Source organism: Haliaeetus leucocephalus, unplaced genomic scaffold, assembly GCF_000737465.1.
Source record: "Haliaeetus leucocephalus isolate CR32 unplaced genomic scaffold, Haliaeetus_leucocephalus-4.0 Scaffold274, whole genome shotgun sequence".
In the NCBI taxonomy this organism is placed as follows: Eukaryota; Metazoa; Chordata; class Aves; order Accipitriformes; family Accipitridae; genus Haliaeetus; species Haliaeetus leucocephalus.
Window position 1 is genome coordinate 238,804 of NW_010972710.1, and position 1,238 is coordinate 240,041.

Here is a 1,238-nt window from a genome sequence, read left to right on the forward strand (position 1 = left end):
CGGGGCCTGGGGGGGGGCTGGGGACCCGCTGACTCTCGCGCTGTCCCCAGCCGTGGTGGTGGGAGCCGACCGGGTGGCCGCCAACGGGGACACAGCCAACAAGATCGGCACCTACCAGCTGGCGGTGGCGGCGTGGCACCACGGCATCCCCTTCTATGTGGCGGCCCCCACCTCGTCCTGCGACCCGGCCCTGCCCAGTGGTGCCGACATCCCCATCGAGGAGCGGCCGGGCCGGGAGCTCACCCACTTCCAGGGCCTGTGCCTGGCCCCCCAGGGTGGGTGTTGTGTCTGTCCCCGTTCCCCCCCCCCCAGCCCTGAAGGCAGTAGCGGGTCCGGGGGGGGATCCGGGGTGACCCCAGGGTCCCCATGCCACCGGGGTGCTGGTGGCTCCAGCAGGGGTCCCCCATACAGGGCAGGGGTGTCCCCTGTGGGCTGGGGGTGTCCCTGTGCCCCCCAGGGTGCTCACAGGCCCAGGAGGGTCCCATATAAGACACAGAGGCCCATATGGGGCAGGGAGATCCCATACGGGGTGGGTAGGTCAGTCCTATATAACATAGTGCTTCCCATATGGGGAGGGGGGGTCCTATATAAGACAGGAGTGTCCTATATGGGGTGGGGATGTCCCTCCACCCCCCAGGGTGCTCACAGGCCCAGGGAGGTCCCATATAGGGCAAGGGGTCCCATATAGGGTGGGTGGGTCTTGTATAGGGCAGGGGGCTCCCATATGGAGTGGGGGGTCCTATAAGGGGTGGAGGGACCCTATATAACATGGGGGGGGTCCATATAGGGCAGAGGGTCCCGTATAGGGCGAATAGGCACTATATAGGGCGGGGGGGGGGGTCCCATCCCTGCTGGGGGGGTGCGCGGCAGGGCCTGTCCGACTTTCTTCCTCCCCCTCCCCAATCTCCAGGTATCGACGTGTGGAACCCGGCCTTCGACGTCACCCCCCATGACCTCATCACGGGCGGCATCGTCACCGAGTGGGGGGTCTTCGCCCCGGCGGAGCTGCGGCAGGCGCTGGCGGAGCGCAGGGGCGCGGGGGTCAGTAAAGGCCTTCGATCGGGGGAAACCGCTTCCGCCTCGCTCTGTCCCGGCATGCTTTGCGGTCCGCCGTGTCGCTGTATCCCGGCGTGCCCCGCGCCCCGCCCCGTTGTATCCCGGCGTGCCCCGCGCAGGGCGGGAACCCGGAAACGCCGCGGCGACATGGCCCAGGGCAGGCCCAAGGCAGCGGCCAAGCG

The 1,238-nt window shown here is 68.7% G+C and overlaps 1 protein-coding gene across 1 annotated transcript in view; it reads left to right on the top strand.

Moving 5' to 3' along the window:
- Window positions 1–1,238, top strand: part of CCDC130 (coiled-coil domain containing 130) — a 19,755-nt gene that overhangs the window by 3,940 nt on the left and 14,577 nt on the right. The window contains exons 12-13 of the mRNA XM_010569830.1: window positions 51–275; window positions 911–1,041. Coding sequence (XP_010568132.1) covers window positions 51–275; window positions 911–1,041 — 356 coding nt within the window. The remainder of the gene's footprint in view (window positions 1–50; window positions 276–910; window positions 1,042–1,238) is intronic.